General features: G+C 37.7%; 1 protein-coding gene across 2 annotated transcripts; it reads left to right on the top strand.

Moving 5' to 3' along the window:
• The first annotated feature begins 34 nt into the window (after nucleotides 1-34).
• LOC104216590 (protein PHYLLO, chloroplastic) lies at nucleotides 35-27768 on the top strand. Of its 2 annotated transcripts, XM_009766683.2 has the most exons (27): nucleotides 35-266; nucleotides 806-997; nucleotides 1594-1805; nucleotides 3703-3820; nucleotides 3995-4108; nucleotides 4847-4945; nucleotides 5540-5599; nucleotides 5820-5891; nucleotides 11916-12026; nucleotides 12096-12290; nucleotides 12734-13396; nucleotides 15029-15253; nucleotides 15759-16055; nucleotides 16892-16959; nucleotides 17040-17198; nucleotides 19516-19641; nucleotides 19714-19845; nucleotides 19927-20041; nucleotides 22074-22229; nucleotides 22371-22607; nucleotides 22719-22886; nucleotides 23604-23747; nucleotides 24417-24878; nucleotides 25361-25654; nucleotides 25738-25895; nucleotides 26004-26111; nucleotides 27122-27768. In XM_009766683.2, exons 1-27 carry the CDS (start codon nucleotides 108-110, stop codon nucleotides 27363-27365), a joined length of 5088 nt encoding a protein of 1695 aa, XP_009764985.1. In that variant the 5' UTR covers nucleotides 35-107; the 3' UTR covers nucleotides 27366-27768. The 2 variants fall into 2 exon arrangements, with proteins under 2 accessions (XP_009764985.1, XP_070028011.1); XM_070171910.1 differs by lacking the exons at nucleotides 35-266; nucleotides 806-997; nucleotides 1594-1805; nucleotides 3703-3820; nucleotides 3995-4108 and having other exon boundaries at nucleotides 4902-4945; nucleotides 5540-5616.
• The last annotated feature ends 230 nt before the right edge of the window (nucleotides 27769-27998 follow it).

A 27998-nucleotide genomic window follows, 5' to 3' on the forward strand; every position in this document is an offset into this window, starting at 1 on the left:
CCCAAAACTACGGTTAATTTACCAAACGGCTAATTCTATCTTCTCTTACTGCTCACCTTATCCTCTTCACTCCCAGAAATCTCAAACGGTTTTCTCACGGGGCGGTAATGAAATCTCACAGCTTAACCGGAATTCATACATTTCCTTGTTCGCTATGTCTCCCAAATCGCCGTACAATCATCAAAGTCACAAATTACAACCATTTCTCTATACACATTTCCCGGCGCTTCACACCGCATCGCCGTCCTAAAACCCTCAATTTTCAGGTTTTACAATTTTGCAGTAATTTTTTTCTTAGAGTTAAGTTCTATGCAGTAAAAATATTTATACAATTAATGAAACCTTTAGCTTATCAAAAATAAAAAATAAAAAAATATATTTATACAATCAGGTCACCGGTCACTTATTAGGTAATTACATGCAAATCTATCGATAAATTATTAATGATAATCGGGTAAAAGTTGTAAGTAACCTGCTATGACATAAAATTCACTTATAGTGTAAAAAAAATCGTCTTTACATTGTAAGTGTATATAACTTAAATCCCTTTTCGAGTTTAAGTTCTATGTACGGTGTAAATATTTACACAATCAGGTCAATTATAGGTAAGGCTCTTGATAAACATCAATTGATAATCTAGTAAAAGTGGTAAATAACTTACCATCACAGGGTAAAATTCACTAATACTGTAAAAAAAATCTTCATACTGTCTGTCAGTGCATATAACTTTAATCCTTTTTCTAATGGGTTTCTTTTTCTCTGTTTTATTATTATTATTTTTGGTATTTTTTAAATGTGTGAATAGGTAGTTCGTTGTTCAATGCAAGAAAACAGAATGTTGGAACCAGAGGATGCTGCATTGTTGGTTTCGACTTGCATTACTCGTACGTTGTCTCCAGCATTGACTTTAGAACAAGGATTGGAAAGGATTAAGGTGGCTGTTGAGGAGCTGAAGGCCAAGCCTCCTTGTTGTTCTAGTGGAATGTTTAGATTCCGGGTACTACTTTGAAAACAAAATCCTCATGTATTTACTTAGTAAGTATTCATTTGATGCGATTGAACTGCCTAGAGATTTTAAAAAATTACCTTAATTTACGTAATGTGCACTATAGGAGCTTTAAACAGATAAGAGGGATAGGCTGATCTTATTGCCTACTAATTCGTATGATATATGGTAATCATACAGCTTTACTTATTAACTGTCTCTCCGGGATATATAGAGAAGATTAGCATAGCCATTGTGCAAGGATGAGACACAAAAATCGAGAAATGGTCCAAAAAGAAAAGGAACGTATTAAATTTCTGATTTATGTAATATGCGCATCAGCTGAGTTATCAAACTTTTTATATAATTTCTATGGATGCATTATATGCATGTTTATCTGGTAAAACTTTAGCATCTGTAACAATCAGTTGATCATATGTTGCCGGGAACAGTATACCATCGTGGGATCGCATAGGATTAGAACTGATTCCAAACATTGACATTCAAACGTGGCACCTGTTAAATGAGTGCATCCTTGTTGCATCGTGCTTTTTTTCTATGGTGTGGATATTTTCTTGATTAGTGTGAGGATGATTGTCAATATGCAGGTTGCTGTTCCTCCCAGTACAAAATCTTTGAATTGGTTTTGCTGTCAACCCGAGTCATCAGGGGTATTTCCACAATTTTTCCTTTCCAAGGAGAGGGAAAAACAGATATTTAAGTCACTTGTATTGGGTCATACTCGTGGGATATTTGGAATTGGTGCAGCAATCAGCTTTAAGGGTTTTTCTGCTTCTCATGAATATGGTGAATTTGGAAGGTAATTTCAGACCACCTTCATTTACTTCAGTTTCAGCTCTGACATAATTGATTATTTTATGTTCCTTTTGCATCCTACCAATGGATGAATTTTATATAAACCCAGCTTGATGAATTTAAACCAAATTAGAAACAATTACTTGTGAAATGGAGCAGAAACGGAGCAACTCAATGTTCCATCTTGTTATGGTTTTTTCTCCAAGAGTTGGTGATACTATATAGGCGCATGTCATGGTTTTGAACAATGTTGCAGACAAAAACATGGTATTTAAGTGGAGAATGGTAGAGGGGCGGGCCCATTATCTGCCGAGTTTCTAACCGTGCGCCACTGGCCCCCGGTGATTAGGAAAAAAAGGAAAAAGAGTTGGTGATACTATAAATTAATTTTGAAGAAAGATAATGGACACAAACAAGTACATCTTCCAGTCGGATTAGACTTATGACAATTTTAATGGAGAAAGGTATTATCTCCTCTCTGTTTGAGAAATTCTTTTATGTAATGGGTATAAGGAGAATAAGCTATAGACGATTGAGGAGACATGTCCCTATTTGGGAAATTCATTTTTCCTTGCTTGTCAAACAACTAGGAGGAAGAGATACTAGAGTACGTCGGTCAAAGGTCAGAAATGTTCCTGTACTAGCATTGAAGCCAATCATCCATTTCTGGAAACTTATATACTGTTTTGTGTAAAAATTAATTCAATTGTGGGGACCTGGACTAGTTCAAATGTTCATTGATAAGAAACAGTTTTACTGTATAAACATCTTGAAGCTATAACTTTCAAATTTTATCAGTGAAAATGGGATGCTCTCAGTCAACTCTGCATTAGTGGCGAAGCTTTATATTGCCTGAACAGTAAAGCATTAACTATCTCTCCTAAAGGTGAAACCCTTCCTCTGAAAAGAAGGTGGCCATTGGAGGAAGTTTGACACATGAGGTTGATTAATAGTGAAATAGATGATTTTGGAGTGCTTCTGTTGGATTAACTTAGATACAAATATTGATGATCCGCAAATGCTGCTGCTGGATAACTTTAGACACGAAATTACTGGGTGATTGTAATCTAGCATGAAGGATGAGTGTGACCCTGCATTTTCTCCGAGGAATTGAACACAATATAATCTTTGGGATAAATGCGAAAAGATGTACAGCACCTAGATATGGGAGATATATGTTATACTTATACATGCAGTTTCTTCTGTTATCGAGATGGTGAGCACTATGGAGCATTGAATAAAGGCCAAGAGAATACCATAATCTGAGCATTATGGATAAGTGTGACCCTGCATTTGCTCTGAGGAATTGAACACAACATAACTAGAGTGAGTTAACAGTGACCCTGACATTAATAAAAAGGTTGCTTTTCCCACATAACACAGCATTAATATGATCCTTCATAGTCGTTCTTTGTTTTATCAAACTACCCTTTTGGATGAAATGCCATAAAAGACAGACACTAGATAACACTGCAGTACTTGAAGTTTTTGCCATCCTATTGAATCCAAATTGTATGTAAAGGTGGTAACTGATATCCAACTCTCCGCGTTAGGTTTTGTTGCATTTTACTTACTGAAGCCACCGTCGTTGCAATTCCAGAATTGTGAAAAGTTTGATTCAGCATTTGTGTGATGTTAGATTTTATGTGCTTAGGTATTGGTGTTGAATATCAATTGTAAGGGGTCAATTCTTGACTTGGATCCCCACTGAAGTTCGTGGTTGCTGTTTAATCCCATCTTTCTCCCTATCAGCAGAAAATAGCATGTGATTCTGATATCCCTTAAGAAGAGGATGAATTACAAATATTCTGGTTCCACACTTTACAATCACATGAAGGAACAATGAGTTTTATGTCTGTAAGAGACATCAATGGTCTAATATAATGCTGGTACTTCTACAGATGTTGTGCTGTTGAATCAACACCAGTGGTGGCTTATGGCTTTTTGAACCTAAGATTTGATACAGTATCATCTTCCATGAAGCAAGAAGCTGGGTCGTTCTACTTCTTCATACCTCAGGTAAAAATGAGTCTTTTTGCATGGCCATGGTATAGATTTTTTCTCTATTCTCCCAAATGTTTGGTACGTGTTGAACCAAATATCTTGAATTCTGTGGTGGACTTACTCTTGTGCTTCAGTTTTAGTTTCTCTTCAAATTAAGACATTGTTAATTTGAGAAATATATTACCGTAGATTGAACTAGAGGAGTTTGAAGGTGCTTCTATCTTATCTACAACAGTGGCATGGCATTCTTGTATCTGTACTTTCGAGGAGGCTCTTCAAGTGTATGAATCGTCACTTTTGCAGGTAATCTTCTATTTCCATGTCTGTCTGCGATTCTTTCGGTTATACTGCAGCGTGAGAGTTTTCCTTTTTCCTGGGATGTCATTGCAATCTCTGTGCTACTCCACTGTCCTTCTCGAAGTGCAACTATTAGTTGGCTTTGCCTATATGGATCCTTTGCTTCCCTTGTGTTCTGTTCTCAGCTAAATGTGCATTGATTTTGAGAGGCTATAGGTCTTTTAAGTTAACTTCCCTACATGTGATTTTAGATCTAATTCGTCCCTCTTTAGAACTTCAGTCATCCTAATGTCATGCCTATGAACTGGTGCATTTGGAGGTCTACTTAGAAAATGGCTAGACCATCTCGGGCAACCTTCTCTCGTTTTATCCTTTGTCTGTGCTACTTGTATTCTCTGTCTAATGTAATCATCTAATCTTGACCAAATTTTGTATCACTGTAACTTCGTCTTAACAGTGCATTTTTTGGACACTCATCTTGTGGATATGTTGGGCCTTTTATGTCTGCCATTCACTTTCATACGTTCTTGTTGTATACTAGGTATCATAATAGGGATATATTCCCATATAATAATCTATTTGTTTAAATTTGACCGCTATTGCTCTTGTTATAGAGAGTTGTTAACAATAAATATTATGTTGGACAAGTCTGCTTTTTCGAAAACCTACGAGTATCTTGAGTATTGTCATTTTATGCGCCATCATGCCATGGGCAACTGATATTCCAAGTCTCAATTTTTTCAGGCTGAAAATAACCTTTGTTCTGAAGATAGATGCTGCAGCAATCACATTGGTGCGACTCTTCGAGAAGTCTATAAGAAGGAGGGAGAAGATGCCCAAATGGTAATAGTATTTTTTAAAATTGCACTATGACAAAAGGTGTCCTTGAAGGGAGAATATAGAAATGATGGGAGATCCGACACTTTGCCATACCCCATTTGAGAAATTGCAATAATTTCATTTTTGTACTTCCCTTTTGTAAGGGTTGAAAAGTGAACTTTTTTTAGAAGGATCGTAAAATTTAGGGGTAGTATGAACAAACGTAACTTCCTGAACCAATACCTTCCAAATCCTCGTGAGCCAAACAAAGCAAACTCTTTCTATTTGCTTTCCTTTCACTGCTCTTCTTTCTTCCAAATTTCAGCCCAAGCACACCAAAAAGTTTCACATTGAAAAACTCTTCTTTGTTTCTCCATCTTCTAGAAATTCTTGACTCTTCCTTGATAAAGAGCAAGCCTGAACCCTGTTTTACAGCTTTTCCAATAAAACATTGTTCTCCATCTTCTAGATAATTCTTGTACTTGTAAACTTTAAATATGATAACAAGAGATTCTACGGATTGATGGTTATTGTAGGACTTGACCCTGTTGATCATGAGTGTCAACATTTCCACTCATGTTTTTGCTTTGAAACACCACTGAGAAATTTCTTATATAGGTATATGCGTATCTTCAGAAACTGTTCGAGAAATACCTTGGGCCGTGTGCTTTGGAACTGGTATCCCCTTTATCCTGGTAATTACTCTTCCTTGGGTGCTTTTCATGTTCTCGTGATTGAAGTGTCATTAATTATTCTGCATGCAACAAGAAATGACCTTTCTTCGCTATATTTGTTCGAAATAAGTGAAAGAAGCGAACAAACTATAATGTTCTTATCACTGATGAGATATGCTTTATTCGTTTATTAACTTTTCTCTAATTTCCTTTGCTGCATGCAGAAAGATGCTTCAGACTATTCTAGTCAGTTCTTCGCCAGAATGTCACCTACTTTAGCAATTTCCAACAACATGGTATGCTAATCTATGAATATTGCGAGTTAGAGCCTTTTGTATGAATACAAAATTGCACAGCATGCTCCATTTCTATTTTGTATTAAAGATGTTGATATGAGTTACAGATCATGTGCATACATTTTTACTAACTTGGAAATCATCTGGAATGATGAGTCTCTTTAGAAAGATGGCAAAAATGTTTGGACAATACAACTTTCTTTTGTTGTTTGGTTAGTCAAGTATTGTTTGTTCGTACAATGATAAATAGTTTCATAGTACTATTGAAGCCGAGGGAGAATTTCAGAGATGATGGCTAAACATAAACTTCAAGGATGAAGATTCTGGAAGATAAATGTCCATGATACCTGCGATCTTGCCTTTACTTTTTAGCTAATCTGGTGATTTAGTGTTCACGTGACAGTATATCTCAGATAAGGTAACCTTGGAACAGGTTTACAACGAAAGTACCAAAAGACGGCTAGCTTTGAGTTGTCGAGACTGTTAGATATGTACATAATGTAGTCTTGTCCCACATTGGAATAGGAGTAGTATGTCCTTGTATAGTATAGCTATAAATAAGGACCTCTTGTATTGTATTGAACACACAATATCAATATATCATATTTTCTCCCATGCCTTCTCACATGGTATCAGAGCTATCGTGAGATTTATCGCTGTGCATAAATTTCAGCGATTCCGGGAAGTGAAATCAGTCACCGGAACCCTTTTTTTTTCCGGCAACTTTTCAAAGTTGTTTTGCGTCTGCTTTGTCTCGGTTAGTGTTGTGCAAAATCCAACACTACCACAAGAGTAGTCATTATCCGGCGACCAAACCCTAGTGAAAATCTCCGGAGGTAGTGTGGCTGTCGGAAGAAAATTTTCCGGCGAAGTTCTGACGTTGCGTGGGCCACCTTGCGGCCATTTTTTGGAGACGATTCTTCAGGACAGATTGTTCTCCTTGCAATTCCGAGCCTACCCATCCAGGTTACACCAAATTCCGACCACTTTTATATTTTTTCGGCGTGAACAGTGATTTCAGAAGTGGACTTCCGGCCATTTTTTGAAAAAGTTTCTTCAGAACAGTTGGGTCATCTGGTAATTCCGCTCTTACCCCGACTGTTTTTATTTCATTCCGACCATTTTGAATTTTTCCAGCAGCTATAGTAATATTCCGAGAGCTACAATATTTCTGGCGTCAACAGTATTTTCCGGCGCAGAACAATGTTCTGTTTTCCTGCTGTAAACAGTGTTTTCTCAGCGATTTCTTCGGTTTTCCCAAAGGAGTTACTAATTTTCACTATTTCAAGTTAACCCTACTACTATTAATTGTAGCGACATAGGAACCGATACTTCGAATAGTCGGATGGTTTCTTTAGTGGATTATTTTGAGTTTCTTCAGTACAGAGCAGGTAAGCAGACATTTTCTGAGATAGCTTCCGTTGTTCAAACAGGTAATAGCATGACTTGTGTCTCTCAATCTTCATCCTCTGAGTCTTGGGTCATTGATTCAGGTGCATCGGATCATATTTCTGGTAACAAAATCTCTTTTCACTACTATTTCGTATTCTCAATCTCTTCCAAGAGTCACAATGACCAATGGTTCTCAAACCATGACAACTGCAATAGGTCAAGCAAGCCCAATTCCTTCCTTACCTTTAGATTCAGTTCTTTATGTCCCTAATAGTCCTTTTAATCTCATAGCTGTTAGTCAACTAGCCAAATCACTTAAATGTGCCGTTTTATTTCTTGATGACTATGTTTTTATATAGGAACGCAGTACAGGGCGGATCATTGGTACCAGGCGTGAATCAAATGGACTTTATTACCTTATCCTTGCTAAATCACATGGACTCACATCTTGTCTTCCTTCAACAACTTGTCCTGTTACTGATTCACCAGATTTATTACATAAACGGTTGGGACATCCTAGTTTGTCAAAACTTCAGAAAATGGTACCTGGTTTATCTCACTTGTCAGCTCTAGAGTGTGAGTCTTGTCAGCTCGGTAAGCATACTCGCTCTCATTTTCCTCGACGTATTGATAATCGGGCAGAGTCACCTTTTACTTTAGTCCATTCAGATGTTTGGGGTCCTAGTCGGTCAGTTCTACCTTAGGATTCCGCTACTTTGTTTGTTTCATTGATGACTATTCTAGGTGCACTTGAATATTTTTGATAAAAAATCGATCTGAGTTGTTTTCTATTTTCCAAACCTTCCACGCTGAAATTCAAAATCAATTTGGGGTTTCTATTCGCATATTTCGTAGTGATAATGCCCGAGAGTATTTGTCTTTCCCATTTCAGCAGTTTATGAAATCTCATGGGATTATTCATCAAACATCTTGTCCGTACACATCTCAACAAAATGGGGTAGTTGAAAGAAAGAATAGACATCTTATTGAAACTGCTTGTACCCTACTCATACAATCTCATGCTCCGTTGCATTTTTGGGGGGATGCAGTTCTTACATCTTGCTATCTTATTAATCATATGCCATCTTCAGCTATCTAGAACCAAGTTCCATTCTCTGTTATGTTTCCCCACTTACCTTTGTTCTCCCTTCCACCCCGTGTCTTTGGAAGCACTTGTTTTGTCCATAACTTTACTCCAGGAACAAAGGAACAGATAAGTTAGCTCCCCGTGCTCTTAAGTGCGTATTTCTTGGTTTCTCGAGAACGCAAAAGGGGTATCGATGCTATTCTCCCGACCTCCAGCGGTACCTTATGTCCGCTGATGTTACCTTCTTTGAAACCCAATCATACTTCACAGGTCCGGATAATCACTTAGATATTTCTGAGGTACTACCGGTCTCTTCTTTTGGAGATTCAGTCACTATCTCCCATCCATCTTCCTCTACATCTCCAGCTCCACCATCTATAGCTCCAGTTCCACCACCTATAGGTCCAATTCCTCCACATAATCCAGTTCAACCTTCTGCAGCTCCGCCACTCTTGACTTATCATCGCCGTCCACATCCAGCATCAGGCCTAGGTGATTCACGTCCTGCATCAGATTCTGCACCTACTGCGGACTTGTCTCCTCTTAGTCAACCAATTGCACTCCGCAAAGGTGTACAGTCCACACTTAATCCCAATCCTCACTATGTTGGTCTAAGTTATCATCGTCTGTCGTCACCTCATTATGCTTTTATATCTTCTTTGTCCATTGTTTCTATTCCTAAGTCTACAGGTGAGGCACTATCTCATCCTGGATGGCGACAAGCTATGATTGACGAGATGTCTGCTTTACATGCGAGTGGCACTTGGGAGCTTGTTCCTCTTCCTGCAGGTAAGTCTATTGTTGGTTGTCGTTGGGTTTATGCAGTCAAAGTCGGCCCGGATGGCCAGGTTGATCGGCTTAAGGCTCGTTTTGTTGCAAAAGGATATACTCAGATTTTTGGGCTTGATTATAGTGATACTTTCTCTCCCGTGGCTAAAGTAGCATCTGTTCGTCTTTTTTTGTCCATGGCTGCTGTACGTCATTGGCTTCTTTATCAGTTAGACATTAAGAATGCTTTTCTCCACGGTGATCTTGACGAGGAAGTTTATATGGAGCAACCACCTGATTTTGTTGCTCAGGGGGAGTTTAGTGGTTGTGTATGCAGATTGCGCAGGTCACTATATGGTTTGAAATAGTCCCCTCGAGCCTGGTTGGGTAAGTTCAGCACAATTATTCAGGAGTTCAGCATGACTCGTAGTGAGGCTAATCACTCTATGTTTTATCAGCATTCTGCTTCGAATCTGTGTATTTATCTGGTGGTTTATGTTGATGATATTGTTATTACCGGCAACGATCAGGATGATATTACTAATCTGAAGCAACATCTCTTTCAGCACTTCCAAACTAAGGATCTGGGCAGACTGAAGTATTTTCTAGGTATTGAGGTCACTCAGTCTAGCTTAGGTATTGTTATTTCACAGCGGAAGTATGCTTTAGGCATTCTTGAGGAGACTGGAATGATGGGTTGCTATTGACTCTTCTATGGATCCGAATGCTAAGCTTCTGCCTGGACAGGGAGCCTCTTAGAGACCCTACGAGATATAGGAGGTTGGTTGGAAAATTGAATTACCTCACAGTGACTAGACCTGACATTTCTTTTCCGGTGAGTGTTGTAAGTCAGTTTATGGATTCTCCCTGTGATAGTCACTAGGATGCAGTTGTTCGTATTCTTCGGTATATAAAGTCAGCTCCAGGCAAAGGATTACTATTCGAGGATCGAGGCCACGAGCAGATTGTTGGGTACACAGATGCTGATTGGGCAGGATCACCTTCTGATAGACGATCTACATCTGGATATTGTGTTCTAGTAGGAGGTAATTTGGTCTCGTGAAAGAGCAAGAAACAAAATGTAGTTGCTCGATCTAGCGCCGAAGCAGAATATCGGGCCATGGCTATGGCAACGTGTGAGTTAGTTTGGGTCAAGCAGTTGCTCAAGGAGTTAAAGTTCGGAGAAATCAGCAGGATGGAACTAGTGTGTGATAACCAAGCTGCTCTTCATATTGCGTCAAATCCGGTGTTCCATGAGAGGACTAAACACATTGAGATCGATTGTCACTTTGTCAGAGAAAAAATACTTTCAGAAGATATTGTTACAAAGTTTGTAAAGTTGAATGATCAACTAGCAGATATTTTCACTAAGTCTCTTACTGGTTCTCGTATTAGTTACATGTGTAACAAGCTCGGTACATATGATGTGTATGCACCGGCTTGAGGGGGAGTGTTAGATATATACATAATGTAGTCTTGTCCCACATTGGAATAGGACTAGTATGTCCTTGTATAGTATAGCTATAAATAAGGACCTCTTGTAGTGTATTGAACACACAATATCAATATATCATATTTTCTCCCGTGCCGTCTCACAGAGACAATTATCATTATTCTAACTTGCCAAAAAAGGCAGTTTGCTTTCTTTCCTCTTAGTTAGCATGATTTAGCATCTTGATTCCCAGGTTATAATGAAATGTCAGAAAGGTTGTAATTGTTTCCCCTATGTTCTTTTTAAAAGTCCATTGTTCGAGGTGAATGAGACAAAGTTTGGCAGTAGAATCCAGAGTATTTGGTCTAAGCTATTTGGCTTTGATTAATCTTGCATCAACCAGATGGATTATCTGTTTGCAAATTTATGCCGAAGAGATGTTGGGTTCTCCTCACTTGAGTGAAACATCTTTTTATTACGCGCAAAATTTTTTTGATTCTAAATTCAATTGGATTACCTACTGAAAAATACTCCTTAACACGCCAAGTCCTTATAGGATATGCTGATGTTTTGGTTTTGAGCCATTTGACACGATCAAAGATGTCATATTTGAACCTTTTCTTTATATTTGAAATTATGAATTCTGAAATCTTTTGATTCAATTCTTTTCTCAATCTTGTGGTGAACCAAATAATTTTTCCGGTAGAAAGCATCTTTTATACCTTCCATCTTTTATATCTTGTGAATTTCAAGTTTGAAGGTAAGATGATTTGCCATTGTCCTTGTGTATCATTCTTCTATCAATTCTAGTTACTTCCATTTTTGCCCCTTTCATTTCAAGGCCAATGACTCGTCCTTAATTTTGGTAGCTTTGATTCATCGAAATGCTTGTCACTGATAAACTATCTAAACCCCAAAAGGCTCTATCTTTTTGTTGTCAGCCATTATTTGTGAGCCTCTTGCTCCTTTATTTTTTAGTTGTTCCATCAATAGATAATGTTCATGGAGCTTTTCTGGTATTATATTAAGTTTTCTGCTTTTTTCAGCGTCATGAGAGTTGTCACAAATTATTCTAAATGTTCACTTTAGGAATATTTTTCCCAGGCCTGAATGTATTGCTAGTGTGTGTGTATGCACGCGTCTCTCTCTCTCTCTCTCTCTCTCTATATATATATATATATCCATTAATTGATTGAATTTATTACTAGTGCAAGTGAAACCATGTAAGGATTTCCTTCTCTAGAAAATGTGGCGATCATTCTAGGTGCTTTGTTATATGAAAAAAATGTATTCTCTTTTGTTTTTAACTTTGGAGATACTACTTTGAATCATTGCTTGTTTTCAGCATCAACAGAATGATAACACACAATTTAGTTGCCGCTTGCAAGATTGTGCAAACATAAATATCTTGTGGGCGTCACTACTAATTGAAGAATGCACTCGACTTGGTCTGACGGTGAGACTATTTTCAACTTTATAAATATGATTTAATTGAAATACAAGTATCTGATTCTTCCAAATCTAGTATTTTTGTGTAGCTCCAGGCTCACGGTCATCTCCTCTTGCTATTGCTGCCTCTACTCATCCTGCTACAAGTTGTATTGCATGCATCGATGAGCGCTCACTTGCATTTCATGCTGTTGGTTATGCCAGAAGTTCTCATAAACCAGCAGTTGTCATCACATCATCAGGAACAGCAGTTTCTAATCTTCATCCTGCTGTGAGTACTAACACATAATATTCATATTCATTCCAGCAGTGTACAACACATTTCTGTTTCCTCTTTAATTTACATGTTAATGCAAATGTGAATTTGTGAGTTCTATATTCCACAATTAACTTGTATAAACTGCCCAGCCTGATTGACATGATGATTAATACCTGCTGCAACGGTTAGCCAGTATGCTACCTCTTTAAATATATCTGTGCCAATATGCTTGTATCAGTTTAGATGTTATATTGCATTAGGGTAAGATTTAATATCCGCCTGAGAAGTTTCTGTGTCCTAGTTATAGATCATTCTACATTCCTCTTTCAATCATCCACTTATGTTTGAGCAAAAGTTTAATCCTCTTTAGAGGTTCCCTTTCTTCTTGAAGGAATCATTTTATTTTAGTTACATGATGTCTTTTCTTTGTTTAACTGTTCCATGGAAATGGACAGGTTGTGGAAGCCAGTCAAGAATTTGTTCCTCTCCTGTTACTTACAGCAGATCGTCCTCCGGAGCTGCATGATGTTGGAGCAAACCAAGCCATCAATCAGGTCAATCATTTTGGACCATTTGTGAGGCACTTCTTCAATCTTCCTGCTCCCGCTGATGATATTTCTGCAAGGATGGTACTTACCTCCATCGACTCTGCTGTTCATATTGCAACCACTTCACCAAGTGGTCCAGTTCATATCAACTGTCCCTTTCGTGAACCACTGGAAAATAGTTCAAGAACGTGGAACCCTAGTTGTTTAAGAGGGTTAGACTCTTGGATGTCTACTAGTGTACCTTTTACCAGCTATATCCAAGTTCGACAATCTTATAGATGCAACTATGGTACCCTTATGGCTGAAGCTCTGGAAGTGATAGAAAAAGCAAATAGAGGCCTTTTATTGCTTGGCGCTATTCACCGGGAGGATGACATATGGGCTGCTTTGCTACTTGCCAAACACCTTTCATGGCCCGTCGTAGTTGACATTCTATCAGGTCTCCGACTGAGGAAATATTTTGTTCCATTTCCTGAATTTGAAGATGGAATTCTATTTATCGATCATCTAGATCATATGCTACTTTCAGACCCCGTCAGGGACTGGATGAAGGCTGATGTGATAATCCAGGTATGTGCTTGGATAGGCTTTTTGATCTAGCTGTATGCATTATGTCACTGGTTCTCAACTTCTTTGGTGAGAGATCATTTGGTTCACTTTCTCCATTTTGTGCCAGTGTCTAACAATGTATATATAGATGGTATATAGGAAAAATACCGCCTGTTCCATCCTACACAATTTGGCAGGTTGAAGCAACTTATTTTGTGAGTGGAGATAGGAATGATTTATAGGAGAATTCTTTTCCTTGTTCCTGCAAAATTACTGGTTCTTGACCTTCCTATAGTGTCTATCCTTTTTAAATGACAGATGTCTTGTCTTAATTTCTCAAACGGTACTGAAAATGATGTGGAACCTTCTGGTTGGACTAGTATGGCTAACTAAGCTATTCAATAATGTAATCAAATGAGTGAAGAAAGACTGTTGCTTTCGATATATAAGAACAAAGGATATATTTAAAGTTGTACAACTATCTCGGCAAACCTATGAGCCATATGATGAAAGTTATTGAAACGGTGACAGATCATGCATATTAGGGAATCAGTTTGTATATGCCTTGTAAATCTGCAACAGGGGTGATTTTTTCCTTAAGAAAATTGATGGAAGTACATAGGAAGAGAGAAGACTTTCTTCATGATATTTCTTTTTTGGTATAGAGAAAGCATATGACAGGTTGCGAAGAAAAGTCCTTTGGTCGTCCTTGAGAAGAAATGAATTCATATCAAATATATAAATGCTTTAAAAAATATATACAAATGAATAGAATATGTGTGAGAACCATTAGAGGAGATTGAGTTGAATTTTAGTTAACTGTGGGTTTGAACCAGGAATTTTCCTTGAGTGCTAATTGTTTATCTTTGTTATGAATGAGTAACCAATAGTATACAATATGAGGTTTCATGGTGCATGCTATATTTGCAGACATTATTGTATTAATTGATGAAGCTAGCTAGAGTCAACCTAAGTTTGAATCACGGAGAATCATTCTACAAGTAAGGTTTTAGGATAAATAGATGTAAAAATTAATACCAGCAAATTTAGCCCCCCATAAGAAGAACGAAGAAGAAGTGAAATTAGACGAGATTGTGGTGTCTCAATGCAGGCAATTAAGATATCTATACTATTGTCTAGGAGAATCGTATGCTAGATGAAGAAGTCTCAACTAGAATTGAAATAAGATGACTGAAATGGAAGGGTGCTGCGGGAGTGCTATGTGATAAAAAAAACTTACATGGTTAGAGGCAAGTTTATAAGGTGGTTGTTAGAACTAGCAACATTGTGTAGGACTGAGTGTTGGACATCTACTGCCATCATATCCACAAAATGAGTGTCTTGTGCGGGTGTTAACATGGATATGTGGCTTAAAGATATTGGACGAGATTACTGATGATCACAACTGATAGTGCGAACCAAGTAGCTCACGAAGAATAAAATGAGAGAATATCGTCTAAAACGGTTTGGCTATATCCTACATAAACTTCTAGATGCACCAGAGATGAATGTAGTATGGCTAAAGCTAGATCTGAACGAGTAGGAGTAATATGCTCTGTTAGATTAGAAAAACATAAAACTATGCTTCATGGTACATGTGTTTAGTTACTGATAGCCAGACAAGGAGCTTTATTGAGTTAGTGCATATAACAGATTGGAAGTCGCATAACAAGCAAGCGTGTGGCCCAACTGCTAGAGAGCTGCTTTCCGTGTTCATATATTATGGTTGACAATCATCCAAGTCGTCATGATCCTTCACATATTGTGACTCACAGGATCCAGTGTGCAATTTCTCAGTTTGCCGATTATTTGATTACAGCTTGTTCACCACTTGTTAGCAGCAAATGGAAAGGTTTCCTGCAAGCATTGAACACTGTGGTATGTAATTTTGTTGACTTTGCATCACCTTCTTTACTTCAATTCATGAATCTTCATATAATGTCTATTTCTCCTATAGGTTTCAAATATGAAAATATCTTACAGAGATGTACATCTAAATCTATTATCAGTGTTAGTAATGCATCTGATTTTCCAGTTTTCACATTTTTACATTTTGCCTGAATGGCATTGCATAGCATCGGACATAGCTATGAGCAAATAAGTCGATAACACTTCATCCTAGTATGTGTCTATCTGGAATTTTATTTAAATGCAACAGTATGATGTTAGCTGCATAAAATCCTCATATGATATGGTTATTTTTAAAAGCATCTTGAGGGGGAGAAGTGCAAGTTTATTGCTAGTTAGGCAGGCTAGAAATTAATATAGTTTCTGTTTCCTGTTATCCCATGAGTATTGCTTATGTTTAATATTCATCATGCTCTCATAACTCTTCCTTGTCACAGCCTTAATTATTGTCTTGACTTTCCATCCTGTTTAATAGGCAGCCTGGGATATCTTGTCTCTAATAAATTCTGAGCACTCCTTGACTGAGCCTTATGTTGCACAAATGATTCTGGAAGCCATTCACTGCGAGTCTGCTGTATTTTTCGGTAACAGCATGCCAATACGTGATGCTGACATGTATGCATGTAACTCGGCGGAGTCTACCCAGGATGCAGCCATATTCAGCTCAGGATTACCATGCCAATGGATTCAGGTTGCCGCCAATAGAGGAGCTAGTGGTATTGATGGTCTGCTTAGCACAGCTGTTGGTTTTGCAGTTGGATGCAACAAAAGAGTGAGTAGATTTTATATAATGGAAACAGCGGTATATGATGTAAATCACTGCATTCATTGAAATCTAAATATAGAATACTCATGTTCCTTACTGAGAATGTTTTGGTTGTAACGAGAATTGTCAATGTGTTTAGCTTTTGCTTTTCTTCATTACTGCATGTAGTCATTAAAGTTGGTGTTTCTGCTTACTTTCTTGTAACTGCTTCTCTCTGCACTTTACCGATCAAAAGAAAAAAATGCGTCTCTCTGCAATTCCTGTGCTGATATATTCCTTAACAATATGTGTTGAGAACAATCTTGGAGCAAATATTTTCCCTTGCTGGATGAGGTGTGATGTAAGATATAATGGTGGCATCAATGAAAGTTAACATAAAGTTTGAATATCTCACTTCGAAGGGGTAGCCTTGGAGAATGGTAAAGTTGTCCCTGTTTGGCCTATAGGTCATGGGCTCAAGCTGTGAATCAGCCACTAACACTTGTATCAGGGTAGGCTGCCTACATCACCACCCCTTGCAGTGCGGCACTTCCCCGGACCCTGCGTGAACACGGGATGCTTTGTACACCGGGCTACCCTTTTAGAATATCTCACTCCACAGTGGCAAAGGCTGTTCTTCCTGTTTTCTAGTGACTGCTCCTGTAACCATTTAGTTTCTGAAACTTGTAGAATTCTTAGCAATTAGATTATCACATAGTTTCAATCTTCTAAATTATTAACATGAAGAGTTATTATTTTCCTTTCTCTGTGGTTCACCTTTATTCTGGAAAGATTTTCTTGTGTTGTTTCGTATGTTATGCACAGATGATTATGTGTGAAATTTAACATTGTGCTTCTTTTAGGTACTTTGCATAGTTGGAGATGTTTCTTTCCTGCATGACACAAATGGGCTATCCCTGTTGAGAAATCAGTGAGTATTTTTTGTTTTTTCAGTCTCTTTCAATTTAAAGTTCTATTCGCCAAATGATACAAATATTTTTATGTTTGAAGGATGTTGCGGAAGCCCATGACTATAGTTGTCATTAACAACCGTGGTGGCGCCATATTCAGTCTTCTTCCTCTTGCAAATGTGACTGCAAGAAGCATCTTAGACCAGTATTTCTACACATCCCATGATGTTTCAATTCACAACCTATGCTTAGCACATGGGTAAGAAATGTCAGATGTTCAAAGGATCTACTTTTATATTTTTATGTTTGCATTTGAGTACACGCTGATCATTTGTGATTTACAATTGTAATACTGTTTCAATTTCTTTCCAGTTTCCAGCTTTAAAGTTACATCTTACTTTTTTACTGCTGCTGCCAACATAGACCTTCCCATTCCTGATGAGTATACTAGTTATCCTATGAGGTATCAGACAGTGTACCAAAATATCGTGGACAACATGTACAAACACCATTGACACGTCTTTCCCTGTGCAATAATCTTTTCTCCTTACTGTCTTCCCTGGTTGTTCTCTTCCACAGTGTATGTTGTCCCATCTTGGTGATCCAACCTTATGCTTTCCGGTGCTTAGGGCATGGCTTGTGTGTAACTCAAATTTCTTAAGAACATATATTTCAATGATTCACTCAAACCACTCCCCTTATTTCCTAGTGGGATTATGGGACCTTCCATTTTTTATCTTTTTGAGCACCAATATATCTATAACATCGGTGTTCTCGATCAGTTGCTCAATTACATCTCTTTTTCTTTTCGCTTTCCCATTTTCTATTGATTTTGAAACATATGCCGCAGCTCCTTGTTAAGTGTGACATGGAACCTGTTGCCACTTGTTAGAGTTCCACATCAGTTCTTGATGGGGTCTTTGGTTTCTTTATATGGTTTTGGGTAATCCTTACCTCATAAGCTAGAATGGGGTTTAGTTAGGCCCAAGGTTCATTTCTTATCATGGTATCAGAGCCAGACCTATCTCAATTCTTGGTTTACCCGATGTTGGGCAGTTGTGTTTTATTTTCCATGCTCCAGATGTCCAGTCCCGTGCATGCAAGGGGGTGCTAGTGCCCCACATTGCTTCTTGATGGGGTCTTTGGTCTCCTTATATGGTCTTAGGCAATCCTCACCTCATAAGCTAGCTTTTAGAGTTAAGGCCAAGGTCCATTCTTATCACTCCTCTTCAACTAGATTTACCTAACCAATACGTGCCTTCAGGTGTGAGGATGATTTATCAAAGCATGCAGCTTTAAAGCTTCTTAGCATTGCAATTAGTGTCACATCAGAATATCTCCCCCTTTTTTATGATAGTTTTTTCTTTTTCTACTTCCAAATCTCTGGACTTGAGATGTATATATGAATAATTCTTCATAGAGATCATAACACTTCCTACTGCAGCAGCAACCATATAATAACATGTTATGTGCACAGTTTTTATGGCACTACAGGACACTTTGGCGGGGAACTTCTCTCCTAATAGATTGATTAGCAGTTTCACTTTTTTATTCCCCATGGACATCCTTCATGATGCTGGCTAAACCTTAACCATGGAGTACAAACATTTTGTAGTAAAATTATATGTTAAGATGTCATATATAATATTGATATTACCTCTGTAGAGATGGGTGCATGAAACATTATAGTTGTCAAACATTATACACATATGTTATTACATCTGTTGAAAGAAGGTGTTGACATTATAGTTGTCAAATATTATACACATACGATATTACATCTGTTGAAATATCATTCTAAAGTACTTAACTCTTCTAATACACTAACTGTTACATTATAACACTTAACACATAACATTCTAACATGCCCGCTCAAACTCAAGGTGCCAAAACCAACTGAATTTGCTTATTTTAATAGTATAAACTAAATAGTCAATGGAATGGTTACTTGAAGAAGTTATGGAAAATGTCATTATCACGGAATATCGATGAAAGTAGTGATCTCAAGGAAAAGATTCTGCCTGAGAATGGCTGGAGAGAGATAGGGTGCCGCTGAAACAGTCATTGAAGAAGAGGTTAGGTGCTGCAGAAAAATTGCTAGAAAAGAGGTGTTATACCACTAGAATGGTCATTGGAAAGAGACGTTCTGCAGTTGAACAATCACCATAAAGAGGCTCTGTTTTTCCGGAATGATTTCTATGATCATCAATAAAGGCATGATGCCACCAGAATGGTCAGCACAAATAAAAATGATACTGCTCGAACAGTTGTCGAAAAGAGAGAAGAAAAGTAAAATTATGACAGAGTTAGTTAGAATGTTAGGGTGCCATGTTATATTATCCCATACTAATGTGGCTTGTATCACACACCCATAATCATATGTGTTCTGTATCCCAAAGTTATCAATGCATTCTCCTAAAAATTATTTATTTAGTAAGAAATCAGTTTTAATACACTGATACAAGGTTCTTCCAATAGTTTGATACAAATATTGGTTTAAGTTGATATTGCCTGGTCACTGCACATAGTTATTAGCCAAACTTGGTTCCTTGTTAAATTTGTTACTTCGTTTGCAGTGTGAATAATTTGAAAGTACAGAGCAAAATGGAACTGCAAGATGCTCTATTAGCATCTCAAATGAACAAGGAAGATTTTGTCATAGAGGTTGAAAGCACCATTGATGCTAATGCTGCGTTTCATAGGTAGCCATGTTGAAATCCACTGACATATTAATTTGATTAAACATTCTCAGCTAAGACGTTTTCCTCTTTCAGTATGTTGAGGAAATTTTCACAGCAAGGAGTGGATCGTGCTTTCAACAGGTTTTCAAAACTTAATGTTTTGAATTCCATAAATGATGGGTTGATATCCAGCAAAGTTGGTAAAATGCAGTACTCAAAATATAGGTTAGCATTTATATACTGCACAGACAGTTCTATCTGGAGTCCTGAAAATTTGAAATGACTTTTTATACTGTTTTGTGGTAGAATTCAACTGTCCTCTCCTCCAACTTCATCCTCTGCCAGTCACATATCCACCTACCACCGAGAAGGCTTCATAATAAGTTTGTTTCTTGAAGATGGTAATACTGGTTATGGAGAGGTAATTCACTGCCATTTCTTGATACTTGCCCTCCTTGGGAAGGCTGCACATGTTTGGTAGATAATCCAGCAACTAAGCAGCTGTTTGATGCATGGTTCTAGCATTTTTTTTTTTTAAAAATAATCATATATTGTGATTAGCTATGTTACATGGATCCTTTATTTGCTTTGACGTACCAATATCGGTTACGTATGAGTCCTTTGAGTGGATACTCCTAAATACACTAAAAAGTTAGCGAAAAATAAAATAAATTGAAATGAAAGCAAGTACCTGTACTGTACCCATATCAGAAACATAATATAGCTGAATCTATGTGATTGTGACACCACTAATGGAGGGCAGCTTGACAAGGGCAGGTCAAGAAGAATGACTGGCAAGCTTCTGAAGAAGGGTTGCACTTTACACTATAGGCAAATCCCACATCAGAAAGGGAGAGAAATATAAAGCATTATTTAAGGAGCACGAGTTCACATGGTACACGCGCTTTTGGACTCAATGATGGTGTAGCCCAAGGGACAAATCTGTGAACTCTGTTGGGCCAAAGAGAATATATACGTCCCATGGGCTTGGATATGATGAATAAAATATTAGAGTCGGACTCCTGCAGTATGATAGTGTGGCAAACCTCAGCGAGGACGCTAAGTCCCTAAAGGGGGTATATGTGACGCTTTCTGACAGAGGACGGGCTGATAAGGGCTTTTAAAGAAGAAGGACTCACAGACATCTAGGTTGACGAGCTTTCTAAGTAGGGGTACATGTGGCGGCTTAGGCAAATCCCACATCTGAAAGGGAGAGAAAAATGTCTATATAAGATAGAACACAAGTTCACATGGTACCCGCACTATTAGACTTGATGATGGTGTAACCCAAGGACAACTTAGAGTGCATATAACTAAATGTAAAACCTCATGATATATATAGTATAAAGTTGAGGTTGAAACCTTGAATTGTTGTTGGTGATAACAAAGTCCTTATTTTCAATTCTCCCTACGTTATTGTTAAGTGAATGCTTTGGCGTCGGAGATTGTAAAATCATCTTACTGTGTCTTTATATATGAATTTATCATTGCATATGGATGATTGATTGTGTCAATTCAATGAACTTGGTCATGGAAAAAATTGACCTCTAATATTTATTTCTCATGATGGGCTTCTACAAGAGATATTGGATGCATTGTAATCTCATCTTGGCCTAGCCTCTAAGTATCATTAGTCTTATTATCTAATAATCCTGTGATATCATACATGCAAATTAATAGAAGTAAGATAGGCTTTTACCGTAGAGCAGGGGTTCATGCAATCCAAAGTCAATAACAATGTCTTGAGCATGTCATAAATTAGCTACTCAAACTGTGAGAGCCGGTCAGCCTGCAACAGGACATGATGAACTGAGATATGTTTAGCTGAAGGTGCTGCTAATACTTGCTTTCGTCCCTTGAAGATATTTTTTTTTTCATACTATGATACTCCAGTTGATACAGAAGAATATTTGCTAGATGGTGCAGCTGTTCAGTAGTTGAAGCCTCAGTTGAACATTCCTTCTGTACATAGATGCAAATAATACATGATTTAATCAGAACAGGCATAATTCATGAGTCATTAATTGGAAACTCATCTGCCTACATAATTAAGGTCAGGAGAGAGTGAAATATGGTAAAGCTAACAGAATCTGATATATTAAATTCATGAGCTTTTCCTTGTATATTGCTCCAGAAACGTTGATTGAAGATTCTTATCTAAAGTAGCCAACTTAGTCTGTTTCTCAGTTGAAACTTGGTAAAGCATGTCATTTTGCTGTTTGTTGTACTTTTTTCACTTGAGAGAAATTGAAAACCATATACGAATTTCAACTTGTAACCCAGAATTTCTTGATAAACCAAATATCCAAGAATATGCATTAACGTTATTGACAATGTATTGCTTTGTCCTTCCCTCTCCTTCTCTTGCTCCCCTTGCCTTCCTCTCTCCAATTCCTAGACAGAACTCTGGAAAGCTAAAAAGTTTGTGGTTATCATCTACTATATTTAAACAGGTTGCACCTCTTGAGATCCACAAAGAAAACCTACTTGATGTGGAAGAGCAGCTTCAATTCCTTATGCATGTTGTAAAAGGAGTTGCTATTGACCATTTCCTTCCTTTGCTGAAGGGTTCATTTTCTCGTTGGTTGTGGCACAGCTTAGGTATCCAGGTAGGTTGATGCATCTTTATTTTGAGGGATAGTAGTAGATATGACTAGAAATTCTACAACTGATAAGGTTGATATACAATATTACTCAATGTATCTCTCCAGATTTACTATTTGTGAATTATGTTTTCACTTCATTTCTAGCCCAATTCAATCTTCCCAAGTGTGAGATTTGGCGTGGAGATGGCTGTACTCAATGCTATCGCAGCTAGAGAAGGTTCAAGTCTGTTGAATGTACTCTATCAACAAACAGTAGAATCAACTGGGGGGTCTTCAGATGTCAAAGTTTGTGCACTTCTTGAGTCTAATGGTGGTCCCAATGAAATGGCTCTTGTTGCAACAACACTTGTCAAGGAAGGATTTACTGCTATAAAGCTAAAGGTTGGTATATCATTTACAAAAGCTGGAACTTCTTAATAATTATAACTTTCAGGGGAAGCTTTATGCTTCCAATTTGTAAAAAGGTTTAAAAACTACTTTTCTTCCGTGCAGGTAGCACGCCAAGCAGATCCTACTGTGGACATTGCAATTATAAAGGAGATAAGGAAGAAAGTTGGTTGGGAGATTGAACTGCGTGCTGATGCAAACCGAAGTTGGAACTATGATGAAGCTGTTAAATTTGGCCTTTCTATAAAAGATAGTGGCCTCCAGTATATTGAGGTAATGCACCAAAACACTTATTAAATGTTTCTAATCTAGTCATAATTTCCCCAGCGGCTGGGGGCCAGAGCCACAGAGAACACTTTCAAGATGGAGAGAGTAAGATCATACGCATATTGCCTGTCTGTACTTCTTCAGAAGCCATTGATCCTTCCTCTTTTCCCTCTTTCCTTCCTTTGATGTTGTAGACTCAAACTAATATCGTGCTGAAATTCTCTAACATATAGTGGTCTTCACATCAAATTCTTTTCTTGCATATCAAAACACTCAAATTTTATGAACTTTATGTCATTACACCATGCAAATAGAGCAATAAGGTGATGGCTTAGAGTTACTATACTACATTAATGAAGAGGTATAATAAGCGATTTTGGTTTTGAATATAAAATTAAAATCAACATAGTTGCTAAAAGTAATCATGAGACGTGACTTGTAAAGAAGTTCAAGAAGTAACATTCTGAGGAGTTCAATTACTGTAACTAAGAGGCAGCATTATAATTTTTAAGTTGTAAAAAGTTCAATCTAGTGGATTCCTAATTTCAGGGAATGATAGTTTAGGAAAAGAGCAAATTGCTTGTGTCCTGTTCCTTGGCCATTGTTTTAATGTTTAGACAATTCAGCAACATACTTTGCCTAAAAGTTAGGCATCCATCTCTTTGTCATTAGTTCTCAGTTCCTATAATATTAGATACTTAAATCAAATTTTGGTTATTTCAGGAGCCTGTTAATGATGCAGATGATATAATCAAGTTCTGTGAGGAGACTGGCTTACCAGTAGCTCTGGATGAAACTATCAACAGTATAAGAAAAAATCACCTTAAAGTGCTCGCAAAGTACACTCACCCAATGATAGTTGCTTTTGTAAGTCTACAGGGTATTATGGTCTATCATTATTTAGAACGTGGCATGTTTTTAATTGTTGCACATAGGTATTATTTTTTGGAATCCTTCCCTATTTGATACTTATAAAAAAAGGAATTCTTCCCTATAAGATACTTTTTTTTAAAAAAAGGATCTCTTCCCTAATAGATTTGTGTATATATGCATCAATCTTATAATTATCTGCATCAAAACTACAATCTTGTTGGCCCAAAGTAATCTATGAAGTGAAATCTTCCAGTTTTTTGTTAACCCATTTACTTGCAGGACAGAGGGCAGGATACCCCCCCCCTCCCCCCAAAAAAAAAAAAAAAAAAAAACCCACCCTACATCACAAAAAATAAAAATAAGAATCATGACTACAACTACAGTCATTAAACTCTTTTCATCATATTCATATGAAGTGAATCCTCTACTTTCTCCTATCTACCTATCAGTTTTCACGATTGAAAGGAGATCACCGTTTGGCGTGGAAACTGAAAATAATAGATTGAACTTCCTGATTGCTGCATTTGCAGAAGTTTCAAAGGCAAAGTCCAAATATTATCAAAATTGGGATCTTGATTAAAATAGGCTTTGCAGTTACAGTAATTAGGTTAATTGGCTTTGACTCTGATACTACAAATAAAAGCAATTTCTGAATAATGTCAGGTTATCAAACCAAGCGTTGTTGGGGGTTTTGAAAATGCAGCATTGCTTGCACAATGGGCCCACCAGCAGGGAAAGATAGCTGTTATCAGTGCCACATTTGAAAGTTCCTTGGGTTTGTCAGCTCTGATTCAGTTCTCACGGTATGTTGACCTGCTGAAGTTAGATACAAGTAGAATGCTTAACAAGGAAGAGAGCTCTTGCATAGCCCACGGTCTTGGAACTTATCAATGGCTTAGGGAAGATGTTAGCGGAAGGCCTTTAGTGATTACCTGTAATCCTTGCAGTGGTGTTGTGGAGGCATCAGTTACTCATGCTGGACAGGTCCTACAGCATTTTCAATTCAACCATAATGCAGTTGTTCGTGATTGTACTTTCAGAGAAGTTCATACATATGAATTTGTAGCTGATCTTGAAGGCACCTCCATCTGCCTTAACGTACAAGAGATTGGAAAGAACGATGAAGTAAGTAGTCAAATTTATGTATTCTGGTAATGCTGATAGTTAGTTGAAGAAGTTTCCTGCAATCCAATATGCTGAACTTAGCTTTGGAAAAAAAAAGTTTGACAACAGGGTACCAGGTGTTATCTTATTTTTCCTGCTTGGTTGCTTATATTACAAAGGGGAGCCTTGGCATAACTGGTAAAGTTGCTGCCATGTGACCAGGAGGTCACGGGTTCGAGCTGTGGAAACAGCCTCTTGCAGAAATGCAGGGTAAGGTTGCATACAATAGACCCTTATGGTCCGGCCCTTCCCCGGACCCCGCGCATAGCGGGAGCTTAGTGCACCGGGCTGCCCTTTGGTTGCTTATATTACAAGTCTAATCTAGCAATTATGGTTGTAAAATACTTTTGTCATTTACATGGTGAAGATTTTTTCTGTTTCTCATCTTGTAACCTTGAAGTTCCAAATAATATACTTTTTGTTGCATAATCTGAGCGATGCAGAGTAATGTAGTAGTGTTTCTTCATGGCTTCCTTGGAACTGGAGGAGATTGGATCTCTATTATGAAGGCTATCTCAGGCTCAGCTAGATGCATTGCAGTGGATCTACCTGGACATGGAAGATCAAAGTTGCTCGGCCAGGATTATGGTTTAGAGGAACCAAGGTTGTCAATTATGGCCTTTGCAAATATATTGCAGCAGTTGTTTGACAGTCTGCAGTGTCAAAAAGTTACTCTTGTTGGATATTCTTTGGGGGCAAGAATTTCCCTCTACATGGCTTTAAAATACAATGACAAGGTATACTATAAAAATATTTTTTACAGTATGTTGCAGAAAAAATTCTCAGTTAATATAATTATGCAATATGCTTGATGATGAAGGTTGCTGGAGCTGTTATAATATCTGGAAGTCCTGGATTGATGGATGAAGAGGCCAGAAAAGTCCGTTGGGCCAAGGATGATTTTGCAGCCTGCTTTCTTGTTTCTTCTGGCCTAGAGCCTTTTTTAGGTGCTTGGTATTCTGGAGATTTGTGGAATAGGTATTTGATGAGATTCTCTTCATAGGAGTTTGCATCATCTCTTGCTCACCGATACAGGAGATGTTTCATACCAACTTCTAACATGTTATATATGTTTACATCCTGCAGTTTAAGAACTCATCCACATTTCTCTAAAACACTTGCGAGCCGATTGCAGCATTGTGATTTGAAAAATCTCGGGAGAGTATTATCAGATCTGAGTGTTGGGAGACAACCGTAAGTTAATGAGAAATCTTTTGCTCTTTTCAATTACTAGTGTATATCCGCTTATTTTCCCTTGTAACCAATCGCGAACCCAGGATTTTTAGATCATGAATGCTCTACTGCTTTTCGCTGAGCTTCTACACGACTGCCTACTAGCGAGAGGGAGAAGAAGACCATGAATTCCTGAAATTTGTTGTGAAAGGAGAGGAAATGTGTTATCTTTTGGGGCAGTTGGGTCGGGTGGGAAAGAAAGAAAAAAAATGGAAAAATAGATATGTCCTATTATAGGGAATATGAGGTTCAGCGAGAAAGAAGTTAAAAAGGAAGTCAAACAGAAAAAACTAATAAACAGAATATAAAGGAAAAAATTACATTCACAAGATTCAATCTTGCATCGTAGAGCTTTGCAGGGTCTTGCACCCACCATCCAAATTAATGCACCCTTTAGCAATTTAGAGATTGGGTACTTAGACGATCTACTTGTTATCTTATTACTAATTGCCTATACAAATATGTACTGTCAAGATCGGGAATAATGGATGCTCAAGCACCCACTAGTGTCTAAGTCGGTTGGTCTCTGGTTGAGGGCATGTTATGACATGATCCGTTAGCTAGTCAATATTTTGTATCTGAGTAACCTGAGTTACTTCAACTGGTACAGGGGGCGGATCTATAGCCCATATTACGGGGTACGTGAACCCATGATCCCTCTGCCAAATTAGGTATTTTATGTACATATTTTCTAGAATTGGTCCAGTATTATGTATTGGCACCCATGCTCCATAAATGTTGAATGGTGCACTTGGTTGAATACTTAATTATTTAATCAAAGAAACAGGGATCAATTCTCACTTAACACTTTTTTCCCCTCCTTTTTTTAGTGGTGCACCCATATTCTAGAAATCTTAGATCCGCCTCTGAACTGGTAGCCTTATATTCCAAAACATGTTGATGCGCCTTCCTTCTATTTTTTTTCCCTTTCCCTAGTCCCGCTTTCTAATTGTCATCATCATGTATAACAGGCCATTATGGGAAGATCTGAAGAGCTGCAGAGTACCTCTTCAATTCATTGTTGGAGAAAAAGATGTTAAGTTTCGAAGGATTGCTCAAAAGATGCGCGACACAATGTGCCAGAGCACAGACACCACAAACGTTCCAGAAATCGTTGAAATTCCATATTCTGGTCATGCTGCACATATTGAGAATCCTCTCCCTGTGATCAGTGCAATAAGTCAGTTTATCAGAGTGGTTGAGATCAAATCATAACTGAAGTTGATGTTCAAAATTTCTCACTTGAAGGGACAAACAGCATCATATGGAAAAAGCACCTTCATATGGGTCTAAGTTGAAGTTTGGTTCGTCCTCCTCTTGCTTTCATTCAATTTACTCTGTCCATATCAAAGTATAAGTAGCATCGCGATGCAAAATAAACTTCAATTTCCAGAAGCTATCACAGGAGGGATAGAATTGGAATCTACTGCTGTATCCTGTATGGAATGAGGTTCATGGCTGTTGAATAATTATATCGGAGAGGCTACCCGATATTCATAGTGGATTGGATTTAGAATCAAATAGAGGCTAACCCAATTTTCATACTGCATGTCCACCGCTATATTCATATTGTACGTGATAATCACTGTTTCTAGTTAAAGTCAATGATTCAATTCTTTATTGTTTTAATTAAACCAAACAATTTAACCTTAAAAGTTACAAATTAAAATGATTACATCTATAAGTTGTTCTTTTCCAGTTTGAGCGGTCTATAAGAGAGAGAGTCATCATAGAACTATTATATTATTAAACTAGAAAGAACAGTTGAAAACTATCGTACACACGGAGAGAGAGAGACAGAGAGTCATCGTAGAACTATAATATTATTAAACTAGAATTGTATTGCTT

This window comes from Nicotiana sylvestris, chromosome 4, assembly GCF_000393655.2.
Source record: "Nicotiana sylvestris chromosome 4, ASM39365v2, whole genome shotgun sequence".
Classification (NCBI taxonomy): Eukaryota; Viridiplantae; Streptophyta; class Magnoliopsida; order Solanales; family Solanaceae; genus Nicotiana; species Nicotiana sylvestris.